Raw genomic sequence first — 13,815 nt, forward strand, 5'->3', positions numbered from 1 at the left:
TTCTACTGTTGGTTCTGTGCCCCAGTGCCTGCTTTCTTTCAAAGAGCAGAACTTTGCAAATAACTCACGCTAGCACTTAGATCGGCCTTCAGCCGAGGTCAGGTGAAGTGAGGAGCTGTTCATACTAGGTGCTTAAGAAACCTACGTTTACAATAACTCATGTAGCATATAGTTACATACAGTTTAAAGTGCAGGAGAAGTTCTTAGTCATTCTGTAACAAAAATTTGGTGCTCTTTCCTACAGCTTGGCCATATTGGGCTGTGAAAGTCCTGTTTGGTGTTGTTACTTCTGTCATGAACACTGGTTCCATTTTATGGAACTTTTAACTTCTGCTTGTGGGAGTAGCGAATAACTCTTCTCTTGTAGAGCGACGGGAAGACCTCCGAGGTGGATTCATACTGTGTTTTTTGGATGATGGAACGGGAATGGATTCAAGTAAGTAACAGGGAGTTACACTTGCATTTTCAAGCTGAGGTTTTGTGTTACGGCTTAAGCTGAATTAACAGCTTGGTTCTGTTGAAAGGGGATATGTGTTCCTGCCACTGCACTGGCTCTTTCGCACCATATTGTATATCAAACTGCTCACCTCTTCAGTTGCAGAACACTAGTCTGGACAAAAGGAAATTGTTTTGCCACATTATAGAGTTGAGTCAGCCTGGCCTGTCGTTTTCCAGCACACCGAAGTTGGTCTTGCGGCTGGAGGGAGAAGAACATAGCCAGGAATGGGAACAAGCACAAGCTTTGATGGGCTTAAGCCTTTTCTCCATGAGAGGCTGCCAAGTGGTTAGTATGTCTCAGCTGTCAGAAGAAGGTGTGCCGTGGCAGAAATCGGAAGCTTGGCTTTGAAAGCATTTTGCCATTGTTTCATCATTGGCATTGTGATTGAGATCAATACCTGACAATGTAAAATGTTAGGAGTCTGAGCGGACTGTGACAAATGTACTTCTGCCTCGTCGCAAGAATTGATGTAAATCTGCGTTGTATCTAGCAGGAGAAATGCCTTCTTGCTTTGCTTTACATCAGTGAGCAGCACTGTAAACCCACACCACCTCCTTTGTATCTTGAAGACAGGTAAATCCTCCCGGGAGGATCCCTCTGCTGGGCAGGAAAGTTGAGCTAAATTGGGAGGGTTTGGAGAAGGTGGGAGAGATGGGTAGATAAGTATCGACTAACATTTTTGTTCTGATCCCGTAGTACTTTAAGATCCTCTTGTGATATGAAGCATTTAGTTCCATTTATTAATGCTTATAAAAATACATTAACATCTCGGATACGCAGATTTGCGACCTGCATAAACAAATGTGGTTTGACCCCTAGATACTCTCTGTATACTCTCTGGAATATAATTAAGGATGCTGAATGGGTCTTCTGAGAGCACTTTTCTGTCACCAATGGAATTGAAAAAAGCAATTAAGCCCCATCCGTAAATCAAGTTCAGAGACTTAACTGTGGCCTTCTCGCAAGTCTTTGGATCAGGGAGGAGAAATACAACCTCTTCTGCTTGTCTTGAAGATGACGTGGTTCTCTCTGGATCGAGGGTGGAAGGTGGCAAATGTGCGTTCCCATGGCTCAGAGTCTGATCGCAGCTTTTGCGCTGTTGTTGCTGTAGTATCGCTGACTTTGTGACACAGTGGGATTTAAGTATTGGCTAAGCATGAAGTTGCTTCTTTTGACTGATCTTTCTGGTAACTCTTGAAGGATTTTATCCTGACTTTGATAGTCTGAAATACTCTGTGTAGGAGATTGGCAGATACTGTGGGTTGTAGTGGTATGTTGCAGCACCATACATCACGCACAGCAAATACCATATAATTTATGTCCTTTGGCTGTCTTGATGCTTGATTCAAAGTGAGGTTCAGTCTGTGTCTGAAAAAAAAAATTTTTTTTATTTTAAACAGGCTGTGAAGTTACCTTTGCCCCTTTCCAGGATGTTGCTTTTCAGAATGTAAAATTGGTATGCAACTTTGCTTAGCACTTTCAAAAAAGCCTTTCTTAATTTCCAGTAGCATGAGACATGTTGTTTTGATGCTGAGTCAAGCTCTAGCTATCACATCTTAATGGCTGTGATGCTGGCTGATACGCGTTTGAAAGTCACTTGATTGAGGGCAGCCAGGTAAAAGCTCCTTTTGCTGCCCTGTTTGCCTGTCAACGTGGACAAGTGACTGGGGAGAGTCTGTTATTCCGACTCCCTACATGGGCACCTCTCTTTCTGTCTTTACTATAGGGGCCTGAGTTTTAGTTTCTCATAACACAAGATCTACCAGTGTTAAAGACTTGGAAAATCTCATCTCTGAAAGCTGATTTAGGAGATGTCAGCAGATGTCAGTCCCCTTTTATGGGACTTTTCTCCCTTCTTATTTTGAAAGTAGCATCAATATCCCTACAGACGTTCCTTCAACAGCAATCATAGAGCTCAGGAGTGTTTTATAATTTTAATTAAGGACTATTTTTATTGTATATAAAGCTGAATAGCTGCGTGACTTGCTGCAGCGCTGTTGGAGCCCATGCTGAAAGGACAGCTTGGAAGGCTGGGTAAGGCATCGTCTGGGAGGATGAGCAAATGAGCCCCGGGAGGATGAGCAAATGGGCGCTTTCACAGAGAGGGAAGAGCTGAATGGCTCCGGTGAACCGTTCCATTGGGGCGTTCTCTGGGTTACTCTGACCTCTTGCTGCGCAGTCCCATTGGTCTTGTTCTGCGTTGGACAGTTCTAGATTTGCCTTCCAAGCTGTGAAAACAGCGAAGGGTGTAGCAAGGCCATAGGCCAAATCTGAGTGTGCTGTCTGACAGCTCCTGATGGTCAAGCCAAAAGGCAGCAGCTCTGCTGAAATTAGCGGAAGGTGTAAGTGATCAGCATTTCTAAAAGCTAGGTGTGCCTGTCAAGTGACTCCTGCTATCATTGCACTCAGAACTTGCTGTGTTGGCTCTCTTAAAGATCACAATAGATTGTGTGGTCTGAAGATCAAACTACGTTTGTACTCAAGCTACAAACATCTTATGCTGTAGAGGCATAAGTTACCAAAAGATCTGAGGATTCAGTGGTGCCACAGTACAGGTCTTTCCTAAAAAAGCTTTGTGTCCCACAGGGAGATACTGGGATAACGGTACAGGTCCAGCAGTCTGGCATTTTCCTAATGAGCTAAAGAGGAGTCAGTTAGAAAACCAAAGGGTAGATCTCATGCACTACATCTTGGGTCAGGATTTCCCATATTGTCAGTGGCATCATTACTGAGGATAATTAGGCTTGAGAATTTTACCTGCTGCTTGGGCTCTGAAGGTGCTACATGAATTTAATGAGTCAAAATGTAGGTTGAATGATTCAATGAATCAACCTGTGGGTTGAAAAAGTATGACAACTAATTTAGGAAGCGATCTGTAATTGTATTCTTAAGGGATTGAAGAAAGTAAGTTTTTAACTTGCATTTTAGAATCATAGAACAGCCCAGGTTAGAAGGGACCTCAAAGATCTGGTGACAAGTGGTGTCCCTCAGGGGTTCAGTACTGGGACCAGTGCTGTTTAATATATTCATCAATGACACAGCCAGTGAGATCAAGCACATCCTCAGCAAGATTGCAGATGACACCAAGCTGGGTGGTGTGGTTGACATGCCAGAAGGACGAGATGGCATCCAAAGAGACCTGGACAAGCTGAAGAGGTGGGACTGTGGGAACCTCATGGGGTTCAACAAGGCCAAGTGTAAGGTCCTGCACGTGGGTCAGGGCAACCCCTGGTATCCATACAGGCTGCGGGAAGAGAGGATGGAGAGCAGCCCTGCTGAGAGAGAATTGGGGATACTGATGGATGAAAAGCTGGACATGAGCCAGCAATGTGCGCTGGCAGCGCAGAAGCCAACCCTATCCTGGGCTGCATCAAGAGAAGAGTAGCCAGCAGTGTGAGGGAGGGGATTCTGCTCCTCTACTCTGTTCTGGTGAGACCTCACCTGGAGCCCTGCATCCAGCTTGGGGGTCTCCAGCCCAAGAAGGACGTGGAACTGTTGGAGCGGGGCCAGAGGAGGGCTACTAAAATGATCCAAGAGCTGGAGCCCCTCTCCTACAAGGACAGGCTGAGAGAGTTGGGGTTGTTCAGCCTGGAGAAGAGGCAGCAGGCAGACCTAACTGTGGCCTTTCAGTGCTTAAATGGGGCCCATAGGAAAGATGGGGACAAACTTTTCGGCAAGGCCGGTTGTGACAGGACAAGGGGTGATGGCTTTAAACTGAAGCAGAATAGGTTTAGGCTGGAAATAAGAAAGAAATTCTTTACAGTGAGGGTGGTGAGACACTGGAAGGGGTTGCCCAGAGAGGTGGTGGAGGCTCCATCCCTGGAAACATTCAAGGCCAGGTTGGATGGGGCTGTGAGTAACCTGATAGAGTTAAAGTTGTCCCTGCTCCCTGCAGGGGGGTTGGGCTGGGTGACCCTAAAGGTCCCTTCCAACCCAAAGCATTCCATGATTCTATGATCATCTGGTCCAACCTTTCCTGGGAAAGGGAGCCTAGATGAGATGATTTAGCACCCTGTCCTGTCACGTCTTGAAAACCTTCAGCAATGGGGTTTAGCCACAGCCAGCAGCTCAGCCCCCGCAGCCACTTGCTCACCCTTCCCCCCGGTGGGATGGGAGGGAGAATTGAAAGAGCAAAAGTAAGAAAACTTGTGGTTTGAGGTAAGAACGGTTTAATAATTGAGATATAATAACAATAGTAAAAATTGTAATGAAAACAACGAGAGAGAAACAAAACGTGGAAGAAAAAAAAATGTGATGCAACTGCTTACCACCCGCCGACTGACACCCCACCAGTCCCCAGGCAGCGATCGTGGCCCCCAGACCAGCTCCCCCCAGTTTCTATACTGGGCATGACTCCCTATGGTCTGGAATAGCCCTGGGATCAGTCAGGGTCAGCTGTCCTGGCTGTGCCCCGTCCCAGCTCCTTGTGTCCTGGGCAGAGCAGGAAAGTCTTTGCCTGGTGTAAGCCCTGCTCAGCACCAACTGAACCATCTGGGTGTTACCAACATTCTTCCCATCCTAAACCCAAACCACAGCACTGTGCCAGCTATTGGGAAGAAGATTAACTCTGTCCTAGCCAAAACCAGGATGTGGGGGGTTGTTCCAGTGATTGATTGTTCTCACTCTAAAAAATTTCTTTTTGTATTTAGATGAAACCTCTCCCAGTGCAGCTTTTCCTGTGGCTCCTTGTGCAGAGAACCTTCATCCTCTTTGTAGCCACCCTTTAAGTGCTGTAATACTGTGATGAGATTTCCCCCTGAACCCTCTCTTCTCCAGTAAGAAGACACCTAGCTCCTTCAGCCTTTTCTCATAGGGCAGGTTATCCAGCCCTTTGATCACCTTCTCCTTTGGACTCTCTCCAGTCTGTCTGTGTCTTTCTTGAACTGAGGAGACCAGAACTGGACACAGCACTCGAGGTGCAGCCTGGCAAGCACCGAGTGGGGTGATCACATCTCTGTCTCTGTCGTAATGCCCCATGGATGCAGCCCCGGATCCCGTTTGCCCCCGTTGCTGCAGTGGCATGCTGCTGGCTCATGTTCAGCTTGTTGTCCACCAGGACCCCCAGGTCCCTTTCAGCAAGGCTGCTCCCCAGCCACACAGATCCGAGCCTGTCCTGGCCTCTTTGGTTATTTCATCTCAGGCTCAGGACCTTGCCCTTCCTTTGAACTTCATACGGTTCTCGCTTGCCCAGTCTTCCAGCCTGACCAGGTCTCTAAGTTGGCTCTCCCTTCTGATGTGTCCAGCTCACCACCATCAGCAAACGTGGCAAGGGTGCTTTTGATCCCATGATCCAGATCCCTTATGAGGTGCTGAACAGCGTGGGGCATGTGGGGGATCCCTGGGGGACCCCGCTTGTGGCAGGCTGCCAGCCAGTGTTAAAACCATTTTGATGATCACCCTGTGAGCCCATTCCCTGCCCATCTTGCATGCTGCCCATCCAATCTGTGTCCTGCCCATTTGTCCAGGAGAAGGCTGGGGCAAGCAGTGTCCAAGGCTGTGCTGAAGCCCGGCTAAACAACATCTGCTGCTCTCCCCACATGGATGGAAAGTGTTGCCTTGTAGAAGGTGACCAGGCCAGTCAGATGTGATTTCCTTTGGTAAATCTGTGCTGGCTTATCCCAATCACCTGCTTGACTTGTAGGACTTCCTAAGGGGACTCACTCCATTGATTTCCCAGGGACCGAAGTACATACATCAGTTCTCGCTCTTTTGAACTCTATTTTTGAAGTTTGGAAGTTCAAAACATGCAGTTAATTAAGTACTAATGTCTTGGTTATTTTATTAGATCTTGTATTTTTAAGATACTGTTTGTCCAAGGCTCATGAGGGCGAGGAATGGTGTCTAAATGTATCTGGGACTTGAGCACTTATTTTAAAGCTTGTGTGCACGCTTCTGTATGCACGCAGCGACTCTCGGGGGACCGGAGTGGTCTGCATATTTCTCAGGGGAAAACGTCTCATTAACCTTATAGCACATGGATGTTTCCTCTCAAGTTAACAGGTTTTTGAAATAAGTTGTGGGAATGTCTTATCACACTCATTTGTCAGTGGCTAGTTGTGTTTCGCTGTGTCCCTCGGTTGGCTGCATGTCTGGTGTTTGTTACAGCCAGGAAAGACCTCCAAGCTCCTCCCCTGCCCCCCTGTCCCAGGCAAGGCTTGACTGGAAGTAATCTTGGTTTAGGCCCATTTCCCCCCAGTGGTAAATTGGATACTTGGGCTCTGGAATATTTTTTGAGGATGCTGTCAAGTCCACTGTAAGTATTCTGTCTAATGCGAATATAGCAGATGCATTTATGGGGGCAGCAGGAGGGATAACTCCCTGTGCTCACGTTGGACCTTCTTTAGTGTGTTCTCAACTGGAGAACTTAGAAATGCAAGAGGACTCTCCACAAGGGGAGAAGCCAGGTCTGACTTCAGTGGCTGCCTTGTGACCTATAGCGGGGGGTGTGGTGGTGGTTAGGGAGGTATGGCTTGCGACCCATAGCAAGGGGGCAGGGAGGTATGTCTTGTGACCCATAGCAGGGGGGCAAGGCAGCTGCCTGCAGGGGGTAGGCCAGCGCATCGTGGGTCGGCCTGCCCATGTGTTGTACCAGCCTGTCTGTTGTTGAGGAGGATGCTCCGTTGCTGTCTTGGGGGACCAACAGTCAGGAACTAAACAGCTCCGTTCCCCAGTTCTTCATCCTAGGCATCAGATGTTTCTTACTGGGAAACTTCTTGTCTGTGCCCTTGGTTCCTGTTCTCAGGCTCTGGAGACCAATCTACCATCTTGAGCAAACTCCTTTGGATCGTTTTTTCTCTTGTCTGTTTGGCACAGATCACATCAACCTCCTTTTTGTTGCCAGGGAGCTTGTGTGATTTGTTTTTTTTTTTTTTTTTAAATCCAGTAACTCTGAGACACGACAAAACGAAAACAGTGCGACTAAAATAGCCCTGAGTGAAACTCCTTCCCGAGCCTTAACTCAAAAAGGCAGTGGGGAAAAAAAAAAAATCATTTGTACCTTCATTCTTGGGAGGAGGCAAAGATTAAACCTCTCTCGGAGACAGCAAGCCTGGGGCAGAGAGAGATGCTCCCTTGCTCCCAAGCAGTCCCCTCTGCCCAGCATCATCCTTGTCCCTCTGCCCAGAAAGAATAATCTTTACGGGATGGTTTTGGACATCCAGTGTGAGTGATAAACCATATGGTCACCTTTTCTGAGAGAGGAAATGCTTTGCCATTTTTAGGCTTCACAAAGTTTTCTTAACAACAGTCGTCGATACAACCTTTTGTATAGCAAAAGGGTTTCAGTTGCCTTCTCTTCTTAGGGTATCCCCTATCCCCTCTTCTGGCCTGGCTTTAAAATTAGTGCAGTCATAGGAATAGTAGTGTCATCATCATCCATATCCTTACCCAGACCTCAAGTATGAGATAAGCTAACATTTCTTTGTTCGGCTAGAAAATGCTGCAGTGGGCTGCAGACAAGGCAGAGGTGCTCTCACAGAATCACAGAATCCCAGGATGGCAGGGGTTGGAAGGGCCCTCCGGAGATCACCCAGTCCCACCCCCCTGCTCAAGCAGGCTCACCCAGAGCAGGGTGCACAGGACATCATCCAGGCGGGGGTTGAATATCTCCAGAGAAGGAGACTCCACAGCCCCCCTGGGCAGCCTGGGCCAGGGCTCAGCCCCCGTCAAAGTCAAGAAGTTCTTCCTCCCGTTCAACTGGAACCTCTTCTGCTTCAGTTTGTGCCCATTGCCCCTTGTCCTGGCACTAGGCACCACTGAGAAGAGTCTGGCTCTGTCCTCATGACATCCACCCTTAAGATATTTGTACATGTTGATGAGATCCCCTCTTGGCCTTCTCTTCTCCAGGCTAAACAAGCCCAACTCCCTCAGCTTTTCCTCGTAGGGAAGATGCTCCAGTCCCTTCATCATCTTTGTAGCCCTCTGGACTCTCTTCAGGAGTTCCTCAGCTTTCTTGAACCAGGGAGCCCAGAACTGGACGTGGTGCTCCAGGTGGGGTCTCAGCAGGGCAGAGTCACAAGCTGGTGTTGAAGTCGTAGGCCTCCACGATGGCCACGCTGCCCTGGGGCAGCGAGGTGCTTGCACACTTGTTCTCTGGTTTTGCCTTGGCATTTGTGGCGCTCAGTCTGAGTGTCACTTCAATGGCAAATGATGTTCGGACACCTCTCTCGGTGATTCTCGGTGAGACCAATGCTATTAATGCTAAGCCTCTTGCTGTAAATACTCATGTTGGTACCAGGGGACCTGGGTAAGGCCCCTGCATGCCTGAATCCAGCCCCTGCATAGCTGCCAGTGGGGTGACCGGAGTCCCGCGCTCCCTTGCAAGCTTGCGTACGCGGTTGAGGGCTGTAATTGTTGTTAGCCTTCCTGTTAAGGCACTTTGTGTTCCTCATCTCTGGAATTGCGTTTCATTTCCCCCAGTAAACTCTGTGGTGAAGATTGCTATCTCTTGGGGGAGGGGAAGGGAATTGTTCTCTCCTGCAGATGATACTAAAAGGCTTTATCCCTTGAACAATAGAAAGGCTTGAACTAAAAATGACAGACCCTCTCAACTGTAGAGCGTCACATCCTTTCATCTTATCCCGTGCTAATAAAATACTCCATTGATTGCTGCGGTTCTTGCTAGCCCTGCCTTTCCAGCCCCAGCTGGCCTGCTGCCAGCAGTCTGCTGCAAAAATTAGCGTTTGTCTTACCGGGGCATTGATTAACCACGGTGTTCAGTTCCTCTCTGTGAGGAAAAAGGAATGTTCATCCCTGCCTCAAGACCTTCTTTACAGCACTGACTTAGGCTCTCGTGCCAGCAATTGCGAGCCTGTGGCACCAGTAGCGCCTGTGGTACGGCGGAGCCCCAGTGCCCGGGGTGTGTTTTGGTTTGTGAGGATGTTGATCATTGTGGTGGACACAACGGTTCACCTTGTGGACGTTGTTTCGTCAAAAGAAATGTCTTTTTGCGGTTCGGATGGGGCACTGGGCTAATCTGAACCTAAAACTCTCGTCGTCAGCACAGTGGCGTCTGTACAGAGCTTTTGATAACATAAACGCCATCGAGCCAGGCATGCCTTAGAGCTGTCGGGGAGAGCCTCAGGGTGAGACTTGGGCTTGGGCTTCTGGCCTCTGCCACGCTGTGGGCTTTCTGTGCTGCTCACAGTGCTGAGCAAGGTTAAACGACTGGTCTGTGTGTCTGTGTATTGAAATAAACTTCTTTTTCTTTCTGTCTTCTGTTCCAGGTGAAGCTGCCAGTGTTATTCAGTTTGGTAAATCAGCCAAGCGATCACCCGAGTCAACTCAGATCGGGCAGTATGGGAACGGCTTGAAATCGTAGGTATAACAAAAGCCAGCCTCCTGGGGTTATGGAGCTCAGAGCTGAGGCAGGAAATGTGTTTTTTGCTTGGAGGTGTATATCTTTTTTCCAGGGGAAAAAAAAGAAAACCAAGGCAGATGAAATCTAAACAAAGATGCAGTGGTTGGGTAGGCAGGAGCCCTGTGGACATCGGCCGCAGTCCTTCAGCGGCAGAGGAGTCTTCCCAGAGCTGATGACCATGTTTTGCTGTTGTGTTTGCGTGATGCACGGGATAGAGACCAGAGATGGGGAGAAACATGAATGCCTGTGGCGGACAGGTAGTAAAACGGGAGCAAACCAGTTCTGCAGCCTCTCGCTAGGAGAGTTGGCTGGTGCAAGTCAGAGGGGCTGAGGCCTCCTCTTTTTTTCTTAAATCTGACGTGCACAGATGCACAGAGAAGGGGAATGATGTAAGGAATGAGAGGAGTGGGATTAAGCAGCAGAGGAAGAGAGGCAGGAAGGAAATCTTATGGCTGGAGGGGATTTGCTGGGAAAGAGGGAGGTGTTTGTGGTGAACTAATGTCTTTGGGAAAGTCAGAGCTGCTATGGTTTACTCTGATAGGCTGCCGGCTTCATGGTGTTCTCTGTGGCTTGGTTATTTACATGCATCCTACTGGGGAAATCTGTGGGTCTCTGTGATCCGGGGGGATGTAAGGGATCTTGAGACACTGCTGATCCAGCTGCGGTGCAGGACAGATCCCAGATCCTGCCTGTGCACTTCCAGGACAGATCACTGTCCTGTTCTGAGGCGCACTGCATTGCAGCTGAGGAACGGGGACGGGAGCCTGGGCATGCGAAAGGTGAGCTGCGGTGCTGCATTCAGCCAGCCTGAAGAGAACGGAGCTGACAACACTGATCCTTTTGGTGCAATGTTAATTTTTCCCTGTTAAGTTTTTTTGGACAAGTTGGGTAATAGGGTAAAAGAGAAGACACTGGTATTGGGGACAGGAGGGGGGAGGAAGATGGGGCCCTCCCTCTTCGCGACAGGTAGCTGCTGGGGTACATCAGCTGAGCACTGCCAGCGACTCCTTTGAGTTAGGCATGAGCAGATAAATTGTCTGTCTCCCAGGAACTGGGCTGCTGCTACTTATTCTGTGCACAGTGGAATTAAGTGTGTGTTTGCTTCTCACTTTCCGCTCATGTATTTGAAGGTTATTGTCACGTCTCACCTTAGTCCTCTTTGTTAGATTTTTTTTTTAAAAAATGGTTGGGGTTTTTTTTATAAGCTTTCTCCATAGCACAAACCTGGAAAGCTGTGCTGTGTTTCTGCCCCTTTTAACCGTGACTAGTGTTAAATATTTAGAAACGTCATGAAAATGTGCGGATGGAGATGTCTTTTGAAAGGAATGAGATGTTTAGAGAGAAGTGGCCGTTGCTGTTCAAGCCCTTCTGCCTTACCTGGTTTGGGCGTCTCATACTTGGACATAAAGGGAGGAGGACTCAGTAAGGTGCTCTGCCTTCTAGAACGTGCTGTGCATCAGGTGTAACGTGCAGCCTGAAATCTGTCTCCAGGGGTTCCATGCGGATTGGGAAGGATTTTATCCTGTTCACAAAGAAAGACGCTACCATGACTTGCCTGCTCTTGTCACGGACGTTCCACGAGGAAGAAGGCATCGATGAGGTTTGCGTGCACTTTGTCATAATGAACTGCTGTGGGAATGCGGTCTCTGAACTTCCCCAGCTCCCGCAGTCTGTGTCAGCGCTGGCTGCCCCTCTGCTTGGGTCAGTGCATGGTTTTGGGGCTGTACTTGTAGGGGTTCTGCAAAGTCATCAAAGCTTTTTCCTTTTGGTTTTAATTCTCTTTGAGAGGTCTCTCCAAACTGCGGCAGGTTTGAAGGGCTTGTGTCAGTCGCTTGCAGTCGCTTATGCTGAGTTCAGGACATGCCCAGACTTCTGGCATCTTCCTTTTCCCGCAAAATTTGAGTTTGAGGTGTATTTACATTTATCTGATTTGATTTTCTGTAGAGAATTAAAGGTGTGATTGCAGTTGCTACCCGCAGGTCATAAACTCCAGACATGTCTCTTCCTGGGGATCTTTTTTTTTATTCGATAAGAAATCAGTATGGTTCTACCTGCTGAAAACTTCTGTATCTTAATGGATAATTCGGGCATTGTCACTCTGTATCCAGACTCTCCACATGGGCATGATTTTATGCTCAAGCACAAGTATTTTCCAGGCAAGGCTGATAATGAAAAGGTCTAAGTTTGCACTGGGGTAGTTTCTAAGAAAGCTTTTTCCACGGTGATAGTGAGGGGGCTCTACAAAGCGAGGTTGAGGGAGCAGTGCTTGCTAGTGGCCAGTGACAGCTGAAGCAAGTTGGGAACGGTGATACAGTTCCCACAGGGGCTCTGGAGCCCGAAATTTTGGCTTGACCTCAATTCTAAAGTGAGGGTGGGATTCACTGTCCTTGCTAGGCAGCTGCAGTCTATGATTCCATCTGTGTTTTTGTTCTAAATGACAGAAAACCCCAATAACCTTGCTAGAATCCTATAAAAATAATAAAGAGTGAGGTCAGGATAAGTACGACAGAAGGATATTTGGGTTGAAGAGAGAAGTTAAGCACAGAGGTTGACATTTTTAAAGCAGCAAAGTTTGGCTGGTTTTTTTAGTATTATGAAAGTTGTTACAAGAGGAGGGGGAAAAAAGACATTGAGTGTGAGAGTAGCCAGGACTGTACAGGCTGCTTGGGAATGGTGCAGGCTAAGACCAGATGTTCTAGGAAGGCAACTCAGAGGCTGGCAAAGAGGGGTCCTCGAGCATTTGGCAGACGTGCAAAGCACTGAAAAGCTAGGCAGGACTCTTGCAGTCACTGGGAGGGCTGTTGGAAGGGGTAAGTCGCTCAGCCATGATCCGCTCTTGGTATGATGCAATTTGCAGGTCATTGTTCCTCTGCCCACCTGGAACGCACGAAGCCGGGAGCCAGTGACTGACAACATGGAGAAATTTGCTATTGAGACGGAGCTAATTTACAAGTATTCCCCTTTCAAATCAGAACAAGAAGTAATGGAGCAGTTTAGTAAGATCCGTGGTGAGAAAGGTATGTGTGGCTGGTGCTGGTCATGGGCAAGGTATTGGGGGTTTGGCTGGGACTCACCTGATCAACTTGTTACTTGCTCAGGCACCCTGGTGATCATCTTTAACCTCAAACTAATGGATAATGGAGAGCCAGAGCTGGATGTGACTTCTGACCCCCGAGACATTCAGATGGCAGAAACACCCCCAGAGGGAACGTAAGTGTGACACACGCTACAGGCCTTTGGGCTCTGATCAAATTAGTGTAGGGTTTGGCTGTACACTGCGTCCACGTGCTTCTTAAAAGCTGCTCTTCCTATGGTGAATTGCAGAATTTAAAGACCTTTAGTTTGGAGTTCATGCCAGTGAATGGCCTGCAGGTGTTGTGATTGTGTTTTTGGTGTGAACGCCTGAGTTTGCTCGTCTCATCTTCATCAAAGCAGTAAACTCAATGTCCTTCGTTAGGCACCTTGAAACAAAGGAGCCTTAAGCTATAGGTTTCGTTTTCTACACTTGTCAAAGGTGTTTTTGTCAGAGTGATGGTTGGTTGTGAGTCTGTGCTGCTCACAAACCGATGTTCAGATGTGTGATTGAATGAACCCTGACAAAACGTGAGGTGCTGCGCAGGTCAGCCTCCACCAGTGAATGGTGCGGGTGGGTGCAGCTGGGGCGCATTGCCACGTCTTCCTGGGAGCAGGGGCAGCTCCTGGGCGTCCCTGCAGAGGAGGAGGAAGGACGTGCTCAGAGGGCAGCTGGAGGAGCAGAGGGCCCTGTTTGGGGAGAGCTGTGTGTTTGCTGAGTTCATAGAATCATTTAATTGGAAAAGATATTTTAAGATAGAGTATAACCGTACCTGTCCACCACTAAACCCTGTCCCTAAGCACCTCGGCTGCCTGGCTTTTAAATACCCCCAGGGACTGGAACTTGACCCCTTCCCTGGGCAGCCCCTTCCAGTGCCTGACAGCC

General features: G+C 48.3%; 1 protein-coding gene across 2 annotated transcripts in view; it reads left to right on the forward strand.

Moving 5' to 3' along the window:
* Positions 1-245: 245 nt before the first annotated feature.
* The window catches only part of MORC2 (MORC family CW-type zinc finger 2), a 41,159-nt gene continuing 27,589 nt past the window's right edge, over positions 246-13,815 (forward strand). The window contains exons 1-5 of one of the 2 annotated variants that reach the window (XM_035898373.1): positions 246-436; positions 9,724-9,814; positions 11,349-11,457; positions 12,715-12,874; positions 12,956-13,067. In XM_035898373.1, the coding sequence (XP_035754266.1) occupies positions 427-436; positions 9,724-9,814; positions 11,349-11,457; positions 12,715-12,874; positions 12,956-13,067 (482 nt within the window). In that variant the 5' untranslated portion in view covers positions 246-426. Of the gene's footprint in view, positions 437-9,723; positions 9,819-11,348; positions 11,458-12,714; positions 12,875-12,955; positions 13,068-13,815 lie in introns of those variants that run through there. The other variant, XM_035898374.1, reaches the window with a different exon arrangement.

This window comes from Egretta garzetta, unplaced genomic scaffold (assembly GCF_000687185.1).
Source record: "Egretta garzetta isolate BGI_Z169 unplaced genomic scaffold, ASM68718v1 scaffold7, whole genome shotgun sequence".
Classification (NCBI taxonomy): Eukaryota; Metazoa; Chordata; class Aves; order Pelecaniformes; family Ardeidae; genus Egretta; species Egretta garzetta.